The sequence below is a fragment of the Anabrus simplex genome, chromosome 12 (assembly GCF_040414725.1).
Source record: "Anabrus simplex isolate iqAnaSimp1 chromosome 12, ASM4041472v1, whole genome shotgun sequence".
Taxonomy (NCBI): domain Eukaryota; kingdom Metazoa; phylum Arthropoda; class Insecta; order Orthoptera; family Tettigoniidae; genus Anabrus; species Anabrus simplex.
Genome location: NC_090276.1, coordinates 74,616,852 through 74,632,063, shown reverse-complemented (window position 1 = coordinate 74,632,063; position 15,212 = coordinate 74,616,852). Strand labels below are relative to the sequence as shown.

The window sequence follows — 15,212 nt, the reverse complement described above, 5'->3', positions numbered from 1 at the left end:
ACTTTTTACATTTAGAAATACTGCCTCCCAACGAAAATAGCCAGTATAACTCAAGTGCATTCATAGGTTTGTTAAAAAACAATGTAGAACGTTTATATGTACAATTTATAGCTCTTTATAGCCTAGAAGTCCTGTGTTCACTGCACAAAATTTGAGGTCAATGCTTATTGGACCTCTCTTTACTTTTTTTTTTTTTGGCTGTAAAAATGGGGAAAAAAGGGGTCTAAAGTATGGGAGTAAATACAGTATCTGGAAAAACGTTTGTTACATATGTGATAATTCCTCAGAGCATTGGAAATGTTGGACAGACTCAGAAAGAAATGAATGTTTTGAGCGATTTGAAATATAACCTGATAGGCCATACGTTTTGGAATTTGAATATGATATGCTAATATTGTGGCAGGGTGACTATGAGTGTTCACTGCAGAGCAACATACAAACACAAGCAGGAGATTTGGCACGTGCTGCTGCGAGTTCATAAATATGTTGTGTAAATACGGGTCCATGTTAGAAGTCATCTCTCATCTGAAACAGAAGGTGCCCTCCACTGAAATGTCGCATGGCTTTTAGTGCCGGGATATCCCAGGACGGGTTCGGCTCGCCAGGTGTAGGTCTTTCTATTTGACCCCCGTAGGCGACCTGCGCATCGTGATGAAGATGAAATGATGATGAAGACAACACATACACCCAGCCCCCGTGCCATTGGAATTAACCAATTAAGGTTAAAATCCCCGACCCGGCCAGGAATCAAACCCGGGACCCTCTGAACCGAAGGCCAGTATGCTGACCGTTCAGCCAACGAGTCGGACTGCCCTCCACTAGCAATACTCCAGGGATACATCGGTACATCCAGGATTCATTGTGACGGCGGGCATTTTGAACATTTCATGTAGAGTTGTAGAACCATCTCCTACATATGCACCTTATTGTCACACCCTGTATGTACTTCGGGAACTTCATCACGTGTGTGAAGAACGCCAGTAGCTCATCTTATTCCATTCTGCAAGTGGTTGAAATGGGACCTCTTCCTAGATTCTTATTTTAATCTTCAGTTTCCTTGATAGTGGCACAGTTTCCTTTTGGAAACACTCTATTGCCTCTGCTATATGTATTTACTTACTCCTATTACAAAATACATTATTATAATACTAATGCAAATCAAAAAAAGATCACTAAAAAATCATTATCATGAAAATAAAAAATGACAAATTAAAAATAGATTTTCAAAAATTATATACACAGATCAAGATTAGATTCTATCAACATTGCAGTTGCTAATTTTATAAGTGAGAAATAGGTAAATATTTATGTGTAGGCACGGGTCAAGTGCAACAGTGTGAAAATAAAATCCTGAAGTTTATATACAATTGATGTTGGTTTGTACAATTGACAAAAATATTATATAATGAATTCCATTTTCTTCTCATTAAATTGATTTTTATGAATTTAGTTTGTGTGTGCTCGCTGAAGTAGATGAATAGATATTTACATGGATAATTCACATGAAATTAATAAAGACCATCACAAAATACAAAACCTTCTTTTGTTGCAGTTCTTTTTCTACATGGGCTGGCTTAAGGTAGCTGAATCATTGGTCAACCCTTTTGGAGAGGACGATGATGATTTTGAAGTTAACTGGCTTGTGGATCGAAATCTGCAGGTGAGGAGGAGTTTGGAATGTTGTCTTTTCCTTTTGAGACGAGAAGACAGTTGCTTTAAGTGGTTGGAGAGAGGATCTTTTCTAGAAGTATCTGAACTTGTGTGGACTAGTTCTTTCCTCCATTAATATATTACTGTATAAATTAAACATGTTGGGTTCTTGAAGAGTATTGACATGCATCATTTTGACTTTGAGCCAAAAAAATTTTCTTAAAGTGGAAAAATCATGGAAGTAGTATTCTTGTAAGATGATGATCAGGACATAGCTTGGGTAATTTAAAACTATTTGAAAATATAGATGCACTTGGGAATAAAACCTGCACAGTGTACCTTCTCATTTGGAAGGACTGCTTGAAACCAAGCACATCATCATCGATGACAGAAAATAATTAAGTGATAATTCTATGGATACGGTACGGTATGCTGCTCATCTATTGGTCCGCCGTGCTGGGGGAGGGGATGGCGGTCGCTGATTGGCTGTTCTTCGGCCAGTGGTTGAAGCGTTATGGACCTGCCTTCACGGAGACAAGCAAGTGATCACCTGTTGCTTTTTTCTGGTCTGCCGCGGCTATCGTTTCCTCCAGGATTTAAAGCTTTCAGGACTGGAAACCAGGCTTTGTTTACCCGTTCAGATTCCTCCTTATGGTTGAAGCTGTTGGTGTGCTTCAGGATTTCAATGGCTTTCCGGTTACCCCTTCTTCGATTCACGTGGAGGAGGTCGTCGTGAATATCGAAGGTGCTATTCGCAATTTACCTTCTGACCAGGCAGAAGAAATCCGTCACGAAGCCTCACGGATACTGAGAAGAGCAACCTTGTGGTTCAAGAGAGGAAGGTCATCAAAACTCTGAACATGGATCAGAGAGAACTCGTTCTTCTCGTGGATAAAGGGAATGCCACTGTCATCATGGCTACTAATGATTACACTGCAAAGATGTTGGGAGATTTTGGACCCAGAGACCTACCACAGACTACCGAAAGATCCAACCAATCGGATTCTTCGTATCACAAACAGCCTTATCAAGGCCTCTTCATTGCCAGACAACGTGAAGAGGGAAACCCCCAAAAGTGAAGCTCTACCTCGGATTCTCTATGGCTTATCCAAGATACACAAGGACAATGTACCTCTATGGCCCATCGTTTGTGCTATTGGATCACCGAACTACGATATTGCTAAACATCTGGCCACCTTACTACAACCTTTCATCGGTGGCACACAGTCGTACGTCAGAGATTCAGGCCACTTCATAGAAAAGCAGAATACCATCCAGTTAGAAGCCGAAGACATGCTTGTGAGTTTTGACGTGGTCTCACTCTTCACTAAGGTACCTGTGAATGAGGCCCTGGACCACATCGCTCAGATTTTTCCCGAAGACATTACCAACTTGTTCAACCATTGCCGTACCACAAGGTATTTCCTGTGGAATGACAATTTCTATGAACAAATGGACGGTGTCGCCATGGACAGTCCTCCCGAGTCCGGTGATAGCAAAAATCTTTATGGAAAATTTCAAAGAAACAGCACTCGAGACTGCACCACTGAAACCTAAGGTGTGGCTACGCTTCGTAGATGACACCTTTGTGATCTGGAGCCATGGAAAGGAACAATTACAGCTGTTTCTACAACATCTGAATAATATTATCACCAATATTCTGTTCACTGTGGAGACAGAAAACGAGGGAATGCTCCCTTTCCTCTATGTTCTGGTAATGAACGACTGCCGATTTAAACTTCGGACACAGAGTATACCACAAGCTGACCCACAGAGACCGCTATCACTATGTGAGGAACACCACGGGATTACCCTTGCCCGTGATTAGTACACCTAGGTGAGGAACACCATCGGTTTGCGTTGCCTATGTGTGGCGCCATTATGTGAGGAACACCATAGGTCTGCATTACCTGTACGACGTCCAATACTTGTGAGTAGTATCATTATGTGTGGAACACCGTGAGTCTTTGCTCCTTTTGATTAGTACCCCAACATGACACATACCATGGTTCTACTTTACTAGCGATACGTACCATTCTGAGGGGCCTTTGACCTGGATTTTGGACTCCTGTAGACACCAAGCATCGTCGATTCAGGATTGTGCTGTAGAAGTGGTCCCTTGGTCAGTAATACTATTATTTATGATAGTTTTTTGAGTCGGATCCACAGATTGTTTTAAATTTATGTCCATCCATTCATTCTTCATGACACCTTTATTTTGGTCAGTGGATGATTTTGAACTTTTACTTTGTCATTTCATTTTGCACCATTAGGGGCCGATGACCTCGATGTTAGGCCCCTTTAAACAACAAGCATCATCATCATCATCGAGACCGCTGTCTTCGGAAGACGTCCAACCACCTTCCACAACAAAAATACGGAGTGATTAAGACGCTAGCTGACCGTGCTAAGAGAATTTGTCAACCTCAGGACTTAAACAAGGAGCTCAGCCACCTCAATAGCGCCCTACTCGCTAATGGGTAGAGCCATAAAGATATCCAGCGAGCACTCCATCCCAGACGTCCAACAACCAGGGAGAAAGAAGAAGAGCGGCCGGCAGCTAAAGCCTTTCTGCCGTATATTGAGAAAATAACTGACAGAATAGGGAGGCTAATGAAGTCCCATGGGGTTAAAACCATATACAGGCCGATGAAGAAAATCCAGGAACTACTTAAGTCTGTCAAGGACAAGAGATATCCTCTCTGCACAGCAGGTGTCTACGAGATCCCGTACAGCTGCGGCCAGATATACATAGAAACCACCAAATGCAGCATCGCCATACGATTGAAGGAACATAACAGACATAGCCGGCTGGGACAGACAGATAGATCATCAGTCGCTGAACACTTGCTGCTAGCAGAACATGACATACAGTACAGCGACACCGAAGTACTGTCAACTACAGTGTCTTATCACGCCCGGTTACACAAGGAAGCCGTTGGAATCCTGAAGCACACCAACAGCTTCAACTGTAAGGAGGAATCTGAATGGTTAAACTTAGCCTGGTTTCCAGTCCTGAGACCTTTAAATCTTGGAGGACACAATAGCCGCGGCAGACCAGAAAAAAAGCAACGGGTGATAAGTTGCCTGTCTCTGCCAAGGCAGGTCGATGTCCATCGGGCTCCTTAATGCTTCAACCATTGGCCGAAGAACAGCCAATCGGCGACTGCCCCCTTAGCATGGCGGACCAATAGGCGAGCAGCATACGTAGCCTGCAGGATAGAATGACGTGAAATTACTGAGAGCTTCGCTGTTATCGAAGTCAGTCAGAACCCGTAACAATGCCAAACGCAGTCTTCGGTGAAACGTCGGGGCATTTACTTGCTCCTGGAGCGTGGCCTACAAGCCCGGATTACACTGACATGATTTGTAACGCTGGCCGTGAAAGCCTCAATTGCTATATGCAAATAACATTATTTCTCCTCTCTCCGAACCAATTCAGTAAAACGTAAATGTGACATACAGTAGAAGTACGGTGTGAAAGCACTTGGTCAGGGGTTGGGTAGCTTATTTTTAACTGAATATAGTTGTGGTTGAGAATATTAGCAATTGTATCGGGTTCCTTATTACTGTATTGTCCTGGTTACAGGTATCGTACCTGATAGTAGACGAGATGCATCAGGAGCACCCTGAGATGGTGAAGGACCAGTACTGGGATGAAGTGATTCCTCAAGAGCTGCCGTACACTGCTGCGTCGAAGCAGTACCACACTGGGCCCCCTCCGTGCTCGGCCGACTACATAGACGTGGACCGTGAGGCGGAGTTCATGCCCATGGAGAGCGCAGCTGACGATATACCAGACGAGCGAGATGATCTTGACATGGATGTGAGTAATCTGTACTTTGCTTGGTTTCTGTTCTGGCGTTGTGGACTTCAGATTAGTTTATCCTTCTTAGTGCCAGCGCCCGATCCTATGCTCATAGTAAGAGAACAGTCCGATGTGCAGAGATTAAGAAATGCAAACATGTCTTTCTCAAGGTTGAAGCTATTTCCTCCGTGGTTTCCCCTTTTTCACACCAGGCAAATCCTGGGGCTGTACCTTAATTAAGGCCACGGCCGCTTCCTTCCAACTCCTAGGACTTTCCTATCCCATCGTCGCCATAAGACCTATCTGTGTCGGTGCGACGTAAAGCCACTAGCAAAAAAAAAAAAGCTATTTCCTTGAAAATTATACCAAATTCACAACAAATTAATGTGAACAGTAAAGAAATTTATATGGATACACATTTTAAGGAAGTTAGTGTAGTAAGCACTGAAGAAAAAAAAAAAAAATATTCGTTACTCAAAATGTATCGATATATTGAGTACACACTCCTGAATTCTATATTTCTTGACATCACAGTTCGTTGTAGTGACCAGAATCCTGTATGTTGCAATATGGGCAGGCTGCACATTAGGTTCATTTTTCACTATATTCATAATTATTGAAACCAGTCAATCAATACTGATCTGATCCGCATTTAGGGCAGTCGCCCAGGTGGCAGATTCCCTATCTGTTGTTTTCCTAGCCTTTTCTTAAATGATTGCAAAGAAATTGGAAATATATTGAACATTTCCCTTGGTAAGTTATTCTAAACTGTAACTCCTCTTCCTATAAACGAATATTTGCCCCAATTTGTTCTCTTGAATTCCAACTTTGTGATGACACCACTAATACTTAACAATCTTTAAGTTTAAGATACAAATATTACATGTGTTAAAATGGGACATGTTTTGCTTAGGCTTTGTAAGCATCTTCAGCCATACTTAATCTAAAGCTCAGTCAGGGCCCTGAACTGGGTTCCTCATTAAAGTATAATACATGCTTTAATACAAGATAAAACAGTCATAAAAATCTAGTCTGTGGAGAAAGCGATGCTTAAATGCAACTAAAATTCAATAATGAACTTGTCATAATATTATATGTACATGGAATGAATACTAGTGTTCGTCTAAAAAAGTGCAAATTGGTTATTTGTAGAACGAGACAGTCATGTACAGATTATTTGATATTAATGAAGCGTGGATTAATATCGAACAATAAATCTTCGAACGTTGTTGATTGAGAATCAGGTACGTAGAATTACAGTAGAGTTATTAACTCCAAGTGGTTGTGTGATAAGGTCAAAAGGCGCTTAAAGCATCAGTATAGAAGTGTTGTGTCTCCTCCTAGAATAATCTTTATAATAGATTGTAGTCGTGAGCTGTCTAGCGTAGATTCAACAAATAGGGGGTTCATTTTAACATATGTAATATTTGTATCTTAAACTGAAAGATTGTTAAGTATTGGAATGGTGGTTTTTTGTTTGAAAATTTTACATTCTGTACTCCAATACGATTACCATAATGAGACTCATAATATGTAACATACCTGTTAGTCGAGCAGCTAGTCTTCTTTCTCCCAAGTCTTCTCAGCCAAAACTTTGCAACACTTTTTTTTTCTATTTGCTTTATGTCGCATCGACAGCGATAGGTCTTATGGCGACGATGGGACAGGAAAGGGCTAGGAAGCGGCCGTGGCCTTAATTAAGGTACAGCCCCAGCATTTGCCTGGTGTGAAAATGGGAAACCACCTTCAGGGCTGCCGACAGTGGGGCTCGAACCCACTATCTCCTGAATACTGGATACTGGCCGCACTTAAGCGACTGCAGCTATCGAGCTTGGTCAACATTTTTGTAACACTACTCTTTTGTCTGAAATCACCCAGAACAAATCAAGCTGCTTTTCTTTGGATTTTTTTCCAGTTCTTGAATCAAGTAATCGTGGCGAGGGTCCCATACATTGGAACAGTACTCTAGGGTCTTACCAGTGACTTACATGCCCTCTCTTTTACATCCCTTCTAAGACCCCTAAATACCCTCATAACAATGTGCAGAGATCTGTACCCTCTATTTACAATCCCATTTATGTGATTATCCCAATGAAGATCTTTCCTTATATTAATACCTAGATAACCATGATTCCTTCATAATCTGATGATTATAGTTGGCTAAATCATAATCATTTGTGAACTCTGAGGAACAGGGGTCAGCTATGAGCTTTTATTCGGAAGATGGTAGATTTGTACGTGCTTGTGGCAGCCCTGGCAGCCCAATCGTAGAATCCACTGCGACTCTAAACCAGTACAGGAGCATAGCTAAGTAGGCGTCACTCGGGGGTTAGAACACCTGCATGGAATTTTTACATAACAGAAAAAACAAATTGACAATAAACAATTGAAAGTCGACTCAAAGGGTTGGCTCTTTTGAACATTCAGAGACAGAATTGTAAAACCCGATCGGGAGATAGTGGATTCGAATCCCACAGTTGGCAGCCGTGAAGATCGTTTTCCCATGGTTTCCCATTTTGACACCAGGCAAATGCTGGAGCTGTACCTTAATTAAAGCCACAGCCACTACCTTCCCATTCCCACCTCTTTCCTATCCCATCATTGCCATAAGACCTATCTTTGTCAGTGTCAAATAAAGCAAATTATAGAAAGAAAGAAAACATATCTCCTGAATCTATTTGCTAAGAAGCCTCAAAAGTTCGATATTAGATTGAAATCTGAACATAGCATTTGCCGTATAGCTGTTCACTTTGATCATATTGTTTCTGTTCTGTATTTTAATGTAAGATTTTGTACTGCAATCTGAATATCAACATAATTTACTTGTGTTAGTGTCCTCACATATGGTCTAATGCCTGCACGCACCTGTAATCCCCCCCCCCCCCCCCCCAATCGGTCGATCCTGTAGCAAACAAAATCGTGACAGATCTTGGAGCACAGATAGCCTAAACTAACCAGTGCAGTAGTGAGAACGTACAGGCATTAGACTATACGGGACCTTACCTAGAAAAATTCACGGTATTTCTGGGAATTGGCTTACGTATTATTCCTTGGGTTGCTGAAACCGAATTTTTAACTTCCTATAAAGTTCGGCCCCCAACTTTTGTGAAAACCTGCAAAATATGTGTTTTAAAAACCTCTTTGAATATTTGGGAAATAATATCTTGAAGTAGAGAAAGTAGACAAAATTTTTCAACAAGAAAGGGCCTGTGACATTTTTATGTAGGAGAAACAGTGGGGGGGGGGGGGGTGGCTGGCTATTTCGCTTAACCACTCTCATCAATTATGATCCCTCTCCCATCACCACCCTTTACCTTTTACTTGAAAACTCTAAATCTCCCCTCCCATTCTTTCTTTCAGCAACTTCTTCCTAAAAAAAAAAACACATTGAAAGTACTCCCCCCCCTCAATCTTTAAAAGTCTGAAACTTATGATAAAAACCAATAATGTTACAGGGTAGTTGAAACATAATAGTACAGAGCCTAGGTTTTTGTTAAAGTCTACCGAATAAGGAAAAAAATATGGATCAGTGATGGATTTGTTCTTCATATTATTGATTTCAGTTGTACAGGTCAGGACCCCTATTCTAGTAGAAACTGAGTATTTTTCTCTTAAAATGAGGAACTTACGACATTACATGATGGATTGGAAAAAATGAACTTCCCTAGCAATGAAGTTTTGGAAAAAAAGAAAAATTGCTTAATTACAACAAATCAGTGTTTTTTAGGATAAGTTTGTTCTTCTCAGCTTGACTGCAGCTGAGGGCCCAGGTTCATCCACGTCGATCCGTCAAGTGTTGCTCAGTGGGTCTGAAGCATGTACCATTCGAGCTGAATATTAAGTTGATGCATGACAGAGGTAATTTGCTGTAATTTTAAAGCAAATCAATTCATTGAATAATTCCATTGATTGATCAAGCAATAAAACAATCTATTTTAATGATTGCGTAGCTGCCAAATCCTTCTGTAAAAAGCATAAGTTTTTGGAAAATGCTTAGTTTTCGGCCAAGTCTGCCAACTTCGGTTTATTGAGCACTTAATTGGTTTCTTTGATAGAGAAAGGGAGATGGAGGCAAAAAACACTACTAACCTGGCATTTTTTCCCCCCGAGCTCTGTACAAGCTGAATCTTCAGGTTAACATGATTCTCCAAACTGTTCTCATCACCTTTATCAACATTCTCCATCAGCAGTTTGAATTCCTCTTCTCGTGTATCCTCTGTCTAGGGATATTCTCTGATGAACAGTTCTAAGAGTCATTTGATGGAACATTTTGAGTTGCTTTTTCTTTAAACTTATCCTGAGTGTTTTCTTTTTTTTTTGGCAAAAACTTTTCATTAATAGGGGAAAGTTTATTTTTTTCCAATCCTACACTAGTGTCCAAAGGTTGAGCATAAGAGTAAGCAGGGCAACAGGAAATAGACCACAAATCGCATGACATACACACCTAGCAACCTTACGTGTTCCCTCTGTATAGGAAAGGAATGTTCCCTGCTTTGACTAGCGGCATAACCGCAAGGTAAACACAGACAGTGCCTGCACCCCATATTCCCTCAGTCATGTTTGCCCTGTTATAGTGTGTGGAGTGTAGCCTCATGGTGAACGTGACAATATAATGGCACGACGACGCCATTTGGACCCTGTTTTGCAGGATAGAATACTCGGCCGCCTGGAAGCAGGTCAGACACAGACCGAAGTCGCCGTATCTTTGTATGCGCCACAAAGTGTCATTTCCAGGTTTTGCTGATGATTTTGAGATACAGGAGATGTTAGTCGTACGCCAGTACCAGGTCGAGCAAGGGTAACAACCCCACAGCAGGACTGATATATGGCCTTAACCACCCAATGAAATCTGAGTGCATCTGCAAGACAATTCTGAGCGGAGCTTGCAGCCGTCTCGGGGGTGGCCAGTTTCCTGGCAAACTGTGTAACTGAGGCTCAGAACAGCAGGGCTGTTTGTCCGACGTCCAGCAGTATGCGTCCTGCTCACTCCAGCACAGAGATGGGCCCGTTTACTGTGGAGCCGTCAACATCGAGACTGGACCATGAATGAATGGAGGCATCTGCTCTTCACAGATGAATCCTGCTTCATTTTGCAGAATGATTCCCATTGCACATTAATCTGGAGAGAACCGGGTAGCCGGAACATCGTGGAACAGGACCAGTATGGTGGTGGTGGCATCATGGTGTCGGGAGGCATCCTCTTGAATGGCCGTACAGACCTTCACATCTTCATGGGTGGTCAAAGGGACACTGTTAACGCTTGGAGATAACAGGATGAGGTACTGAGACCACATGTTCGACTTTTCAGTGGTGCAGTTGGTCCAGACTTCCTCTTAATGGACAATAATGCCCGACCGTACTGCGCTGCTCTGGTGGAAGAATTTCTGGCTGGAGAAGACATTCATCGTATGGACTGGCCAGCGAGGTCTGCAGATCTGAATCCTATAGAAAATGCCTGGGATGCAAATTGCATCTTGTCAGCCTCCACCAAGGACCCTCCAAGACCTTCACATTGCCCTTTCGGAGGAATGGGATCAACTGCCATAAGAGCTCTTGGACCATCTGATAGAGAGCATGCCATGTCGCTACGAAGCATGTGTGGCTGTTAGGGGTAACCACACACCCTATGAACAGCATATTTTGTTGTGGAGAACATTGCCAAGTTTTGTTAGTTGTTGTACCTTAACTATCAGAACCTTTGTGACACTGTTTTTTTGAACAAGTTGTGTGACATATGGTGTGTGATTCAGCTTCCATTTGTTCAGCACTCTGTCTGAGATTCCTGTCAGGCGGTATGGCCTCGTTTAGTGATTATGCTTAACTTTTGAACAGTATGATATAGATGTTGATTCCCGAAGGGAATCTGAAATATTTGTCCCGAATGTGTAAATTTATAATACCAATATAAATGGTCCATTATTGGACATTATAAATTTTTAAGCTAATTCATTCCTGGTTGCCAGCGTTTTGCCCTCATGTGCTAGGTTGGGCTCATCAGTTGGTACCTAGCACACCTGCCAAGACGATGGCTAGCCTACACAGTGGCCTCCACGGTACGCGCTAGCCAGCGTCTTGGTAGGTGTGCTAGGTACCAACTGATGAGCCCAACCTAGCATACGAGGGAAAAACGTTGGCAACCAAGAATGAGTTAGCTGGAAAAATTTATAATGTCCAATAACGGACCATTTATATTGGTATTTTGGACAGTAATGTAGCTGAAAAGGAGAAAAATGGGGAAACAGAAATGCTACCAAGACGCTGGCTAGTGCATACCGTGGAGGCCTAGGACCTAGGGGGTTGTTTTCATTTCCCTTCTGGAAGGGAAGGGGCGGGCCACCTAGAATGTAACGCCTTCTCTCTGGCCAGGAGATTTGGTGGGGTTTGGAGGTTTGCAGGAGTTAGGAGATGGGTAAAGGAGATTTTTTGTTGGGGTGTTGTGGAGATAGGGCCTCTTGGCTAAGGGGTGTAGTCCTGGTCTTGTGCTTTTTATTGAGAATTACATACATACATACATACATACATACATACATACATACATACATACATACATACATACATACATACAGAGAGTTATACATATACAGAGTTACATAGAGTTGTTTACAGAGACATATTGTGCTTGTACAACTTGCAGGTTCGATGTGAAGGTTTAGTAGGGACTGCTAGGGTAGGGTGGCGATGTAAGGAAGTGGAGGGTTGCTGTAATATTGGCGATGGAGATGGCCAGAAGGCGGAGTAGGTCTAATATCGGGAGCGGTGGTGGGAAGTGGCGGGTTTCGTTAGTAGGTAGGTAAACAACTTGCGGAGGTGGGGTGGGTGAAGAGGCTAGCCGGGGCGGCGATGAGAGTTGTTAGGAGGGGAGTGCTCTGTATGGGGTGGGGAGCGAGAGTGCTCCGCTCGGGTGTGCTGACTGTGGATTCGGACGCCAGTGGTAATCAGCTGACGTACTTCATCTTCAGAAGGGAGTTGTAGCCGCACTATGGACGTTGGGCCGCTGGTATTATAGATATGGTACACGCGGCAGGCTGGGACTCCTGTTGTTTGGAGTTCTCGGAGTATTTCTTTTTCTGTGATGGCTGGATCTACGCCTCGGATGACGCAGCTCGGAGGTGGAAGCTGCTGAGGTGCCGGTGTTGCGGCGGCCGCGTTCCCTTGCGAGGCTGACTGCTGCGATGGTTGCATCTGTGTGGCTGGTAGGGGGTTGCTCGGGACTAGGTGGTGTGGAGTTTAGGGAAGTGATGGATGTTGACATTAGGGGAGAAGGGTGGCTAGATGTGGTACTAATGTTGGAAGTATAGGAAGGAGTATAGGCCGAAGTGGTGATGATGGTAGTAGTTGTGGAGAAAATGGACTTGGGAGGCAGTGGGGGTGGGGGCTGGTGTTCATTGGTGGAGGGAGTAGTGCTAGGGTCATCGAAGAGCTGCTGTGCTATGTACGTCGGGATGGGCTTCACTTTGTGGCGTCTGTTCTTGATGGTCACGCCGTTGTCTAGGAGGTTTGCCCCTTCTTCTTGACTGCGTACATAGGCCAGAACATACATCGATGGTGAGTAGGTGGAGTGTTCCAGGAGCCTGATGACATAGTGGACTGGGGCGCCGGTGTTACGTACTTCGGAGAGAATGTCCTTTTCAGTGAGGACGGTGTCCACGCCTGAGATGAGGCAGGAGTACATGTCGTAGGGGAGGCGACAGTCAACTAGGCGTGAAGGCCACTGTGTAGGCTACTTGGAGCCACTGGCAGTGCCAATGCACTATGAGAGACTTTGTCTCTTTACCAAAAATTGATGCCTGCTTGGCTATCAGGTGATACAGATGTTGATTCCCAAAGGGAATCTGAAATATTTGTCCCGAATGAGTAAATTTATAGTACCAATATAAATGGTCCGTTATTGGACATTAAAAATTTTCCATCTAACTCATTCCTGGTTGCCAGCGTTTCGCCCTCATGTGCTAGGTTGGGCTCATCAGTTGGTACCTAGCACACCTGCCAAGACGATGGCTAGCCTACACAGTGGCCTCCACGGTACGCGCTAGCCAGCGTCTTGGTAGGTGTGCTAGGTACCAACTGATGAGCCCAACCTAGCATACGAGGGCAAAACGTTGGCAACCAAGAATGAGTTAGCTGGAAAAATTTATAATGTCCAATAACGGACCATTTATATTGGTATTTTGGACAGTAATGTAGCTGAAAAGGAGAAAAATGGGGAAACAGAAATGCTTTTTTTTTTTCATATTATTTATTTCATTTGTAAAGTGAAAACAGTTTAGTGAAAACTGAACATGTTCATAATTTTAACAGAAAAATCTTTCAGTTCTCAACTTAGGAAACTCATTGCTGCTATGTCAGAGATGGATGTCTCCTGACTCGCTTGGAAGGGAACAGCTGAAACCTAGAAGATGTGATTACCACAAGTACAACCGTATAGAAAGCATAACTCAATCCAAATACACTGTCCTGCGATAGTTTCATTGCTGCCATCCTATATTGCTTTTTAGGATGACTTCAGCATCCTGTATCAGGATCCGAAGTTAATTTTTTCCATCACATTACATTTTCTCAAAAATCCTATATTACGTTTATTTCATCACATGCACTAATGCACTTATTACGTTGTTAGGAAGAGTGTTGCTTTAATTTAGTTTTCCATATTCTTTTATTAATTTGACTTCCTCCAGCCATCTTGTAGTCCTGTATTATCACGCTCAGACTGTAGACCCAGCAACACGCAGTTTTGGCTGAGTGGCGTCATTCTGTCGTGTTTCGTCCGTGACAGTCGGAGTTGTATTGCTAGTGAAAAGAAATTTTTGTCTTCATTTTGCGTTCTATATGTAACGTACTGTGTTAATATTTTTTATTGAACTTACATCTATCAACATGCCATGACGTGGCTGCAAGAACAATCCAGATACATTCTGCTATGTATGTGGAAGTTTCGTCGGCGCAATATTACCATGTTTGTGAGAAAGGCCTACTATGCCTACTTTGGCTTGTAACTTGGAGACCAAGACAAGCCTGTATAGAGCAGTTACGGCAGTGAGTGAATGGTAAGGGAACTGCGTTGCCATTTGGTATTCCAATAGTGTGGTGAGAACCCCCAGACCACAGTACTCACTGCTACTTCTGTTCTGTGAATGTGAAGGGATTTATCAGCAGCAACAAAGGTAACATTGTGTATCCAAGCAATTTTACCCATTCCTTATGGCCCTGATACAGCAGTAGCACAGCGTCCAGAACATTTACAGGATTGTCCCTCTTCTGAGTCTGACATAGAAATGGCAGGCACTAACTCTGTGATTTATCCCCTAAATGTGTTGGAAAAGAAACAAGACCATTCGAGCAAAGTGCATTAAATGACTTCGTTTGAGATCGTAGCCTCACAAAGGAATCTGCCAAGTTACTCGGGTCTAGACTTTGTGAAAGGAACATGTTGGCACCAGAGACGACGTAATATTGGTACAGACATCTAGAACAAGAATTTACACCCTTCTTTTCTGAAGAGGGAGCCTTGGTTTACTGCAGCAACATTCTGGAGGTTATCTTAAAACTAGGAGCACCACAGTATGACCCTATTGACTGGAGACTTTTCATCGATGCTTCCAAGCGTAGTTTGAAGTGCGTCGTTCTTCACAATGAAAACAAACTTGCATCCATTCCTGTTGCTCATTCAGTTCTGTTAGGTTTACAAGCAGGTTACACAAAGCACCCCAGCTTTCTGTGTGAGTGGGACAGTCGAGCAAGGTTACATCACTGGACT

At 42.9% G+C, this 15,212-nt stretch overlaps 1 protein-coding gene across 1 annotated transcript in view; it reads left to right on the top strand.

Annotated features, from left to right (window-relative positions):
* Nucleotides 1-15,212, top strand: part of LOC136884292 (bestrophin homolog 24) — a 225,392-nt gene that overhangs the window by 146,101 nt on the left and 64,079 nt on the right. The window contains exons 8-9 of the mRNA XM_067156361.2: nucleotides 1,553-1,660; nucleotides 5,240-5,476. Coding sequence (XP_067012462.2) covers nucleotides 1,553-1,660; nucleotides 5,240-5,476 — 345 coding nt within the window. The remainder of the gene's footprint in view (nucleotides 1-1,552; nucleotides 1,661-5,239; nucleotides 5,477-15,212) is intronic.